This window comes from Pseudophryne corroboree, chromosome 1 (assembly GCF_028390025.1).
Source record: "Pseudophryne corroboree isolate aPseCor3 chromosome 1, aPseCor3.hap2, whole genome shotgun sequence".
NCBI lineage: Eukaryota > Metazoa > Chordata > Amphibia > Anura > Myobatrachidae > Pseudophryne > Pseudophryne corroboree.
In genome coordinates this window covers 151749126-151752292 of record NC_086444.1, presented here as the reverse complement: position 1 = coordinate 151752292, position 3167 = coordinate 151749126, and the positions used below count along the sequence as shown (strand labels likewise).

The 3167-nt window shown below is 45.2% G+C and overlaps 1 protein-coding gene across 1 annotated transcript; it reads right to left on the bottom strand.

Annotated features, from left to right (window-relative positions):
• Positions 1-1376: 1376 nt before the first annotated feature.
• LOC134886420 (paraneoplastic antigen Ma1 homolog) lies at positions 1377-2531 on the bottom strand. Its single transcript, XM_063913152.1, has one exon. The coding sequence runs from the start codon at positions 2529-2531 to the stop codon at positions 1377-1379; it is 1155 nt and encodes a 384-aa protein (XP_063769222.1).
• Between the last annotated feature and the right edge of the window lie 636 nt (positions 2532-3167).

The window sequence follows — 3167 nt, the reverse complement described above, 5'->3', positions numbered from 1 at the left end:
GAAGCCCCCTTTACTCCTTGTGGCATCTTGAGAAATTCGAATAATCCGATCGGGCAAATGAATGCTGTTTTAGCTCTATCCTCTGGGTTCATGGGGATCTGGTAGTACCCACACCGCATATCCAATACCGAGAACCAACGGCTGCCCTGTAAGCAATCTAGAGCCTCCTCTACTCGGGGTACTGTGTACTGGTCAGCAACCGTTCTGTTGTTTAGAGTCCGATAATCAATACACAGCCGGATTGTACCGTTCTTTTTCCGAGCTACTACGATCGGTGATGCATAGGGGCTTTCGGAATCAGCGATCACATGATTTTCCAATAGATTCTTTAAATGTTTCAGGATATCATCAAAATCGGCTGGAGCAAGTCGACGTGACCGTTCTCGAAAAGGTGTGGTGTCACTCAATCTAATTCTATGTTCCACCCCAACTGACGTTCCTAGATCCCATTCTTCATTCGAAAAAAACTATCTTCTGTTGGATAGTTCTCCTAATAACTGTTCTTGATCTGTTCTGGTCAGATCACTGTCTTGGAAGCATCTCTGTAACTTAACAGCTAAACTTTCATCCTCTTGTCTTTGTGAATCCATCTCATAAGTAGCAGAGTATATAGTCGCTCTGTTACTAGCAGTAGTTTGGATTTTGGTACCTGTATCACCATCCATTTCTTTCGTCCAATTGACTCCATCTTGAGATAAACACCAGTCGGCTAGGGTCCAGAATAAGTTTGAATTAGTCCCTACTATAACCGGCACAGCCTCTCTGTTCCCAGGGGGGTCGGAACAGATTAAAGCAATAAAAGGAAGGGGAATTGCGGGATTGGCTAAATGCGGATGAAATTCAATATGGGTAGCAACATACCCTAGATATGGGTACTTTTGGTCACTCAACCCCATATCACCAGCCCGTCTACAGGTGATATGGGTAAATCAGACAAATGTTGAAGATACAAGCTCTCAAAGATTATTGAGACTTGGGATCCGCTGTCTAATAACACTCTACAAAGCTGGCCATTTATAGTTGCTGATATTACTGGAGTCTGTCCAATCATACCGTCAGGAAGGGTCGTAGGCCACCCAGCACCCCCCACTGCACATACCTCTATTGTCCGGGAGTCGATGCGGGGTTCATCGCCGTCCCTCCCTGGTTTTCCGGCGGAGTAGTATTTCGCCTGTCAAGCGTATCAGTACTCATGCCATAATTTACCACCTGTGGACACTCAAATGATCGATGGCCCATCTGACCACACCGATAACAGATGACCTGATCTCTGTTCTCCATTCGTCAAGCGGATCCTCTTCCCCTTCCACGATTTTATGGCAAAGAGACATTTCGCTGTAGTGTTATTATTTGGTCTAATTTATGATTTTGCTCTTCTAACAGTTTATATAATCTCTCATTGGGAGAGAGAACATTAGAGGGGGTTCCACTGATGAGGGTACTACGACTTTCACCCTTTTTAGGCTTTTTTCCCTATTTTCTATTTGGACTTCTTCCAACTTCACATCTTTAATCAACTCACTCAAAGTTGGGGGTTTTGCCCCGGGTCCACTACACCTAAGTCGTTGGGCCACCAGATTGGTTGTTAGGGCTCCTCTCAATAATTGTTTGAGGCGTCGTTCATCAATTTCTGATGATTGGATTCCTCCTTTATCGAGGAGTTTGTATAGAATCTTGTCTATCCGGTAGATGAAGTTAGTGAGAGTTTCCGAGGGTTCTTGATAAGTCTGATTTAGGCGTACTAAAATATCCCCTAGGTCCTCCAATGTTCCAAAAGAATAATCCAACACGTTAAAGTAATCCTTCAATGTGGCATTAGAATTACTGCGGCGGGTGGCATGGATGATTCCCATAGCAGGGCCTCTTAAACTTTCTACGATCCTCTGCTTTTTGATATGTTCAGGACAACGCCACTCTTCTGAATGTTGTATGGCGGCCTCCCGCCAAGCATCATATCCTTCTTCCCCGGTGGGTATTGGTAGTATCCCTGAGAATACTCGCAGTCTCCGGTATCCTCCTTCGTAGTGCCAACGTTCGAAATGGCTCACCACTTTATCCATAACGGTTTCAACTTGGGGCTCTATGGTTTCACTAGTGGAGTCATTAGGCGGGTCTTTAGGCATGGAAGGTTGAGGGTTATCCCCCCTGTTTTGAGAATTCTCTTCTCGTACTGCTACCCCCTCCCCCAATCGGCTAGTCTCAGGGCTCTCCCGGTCGCTATTGCTAACGTCTCGGGGCCACATTATCTGCCATCTCCTACTCACTGCTCCTCCTACTAATACATTGGCAGGAATCAGGGATGCATCTAGATAGTCTTTGGTAGTTATCAATACGGCCCGAATCTCCCCGGTCTCTCCTTTCCACTTATCCACTAGAATCGGTACTTTTACACCCCATAGTTTCCGTGCTTCCGTAATCACTTCCTCATCAGTGAATCCTACGGAATTTCCCACAATACTTAAACTGCATCGTACATCTATACCATGATCATTACACCAGCGATATATATCTTTATCAGTTATAACTTCCATGGTCAATGAACAGGTAGATGGTGTACTATTTAGAATCTATCTTAGGATCTCAGCAGTGCCTCCAAATGTAGCCCCTAATTGTGGCTACCACAGTGTACAAGGGTTATATATATAGCAGGTGTGCCTCCATCCAAGTCGTATCCCAGTTCTGCTAAGTTGAAAAGGGGGTTATAAGGGTAGACTTGGGAATACCCTATTGTGTATAATATATATTTCAAATCCCACTCAATTTTATAATTCTTTTATTACTATTTCAGGTTACCTGGGGCGCCGTCACACTTCGTTCCTTCTCGAAAGTGGTAAGTATTCCGGTAGAAAACAAGAAATAATTGATGCCAACAATTTTATAAAGGTGTTATGATACCAGTACGTCTGACCAGAGGTGATCTTATGACGGAGGTCAGAGTACTGGAATGGAATGCTGGTTACGGGAGCAGGAAAGCCTAGTAACCCCTGGCGCCCTAACTCCGTTGTCTCGCCCGTGTTATCAGAAATCCCCTGCGAGACTATGGTTGCTTGAGCCCATGGCAGCCGCGTTTGAAGGGCGGATTATGTCTGCCCAACTCCGATGCCCCCTCAGGTCTTAATGGGAGACAAAGGGAAATCCGAGACAGGGTGATAACAAGGGGCCCTCTG

Bases quoted from the DNA above. Each gene is read 5' to 3' on its own strand.
- LOC134886420 (XM_063913152.1), bottom strand. From the start codon at position 2,531: ATGGAAGTTATAACTGATAAAGATATATATCGCTGGTGTAATGATCAT.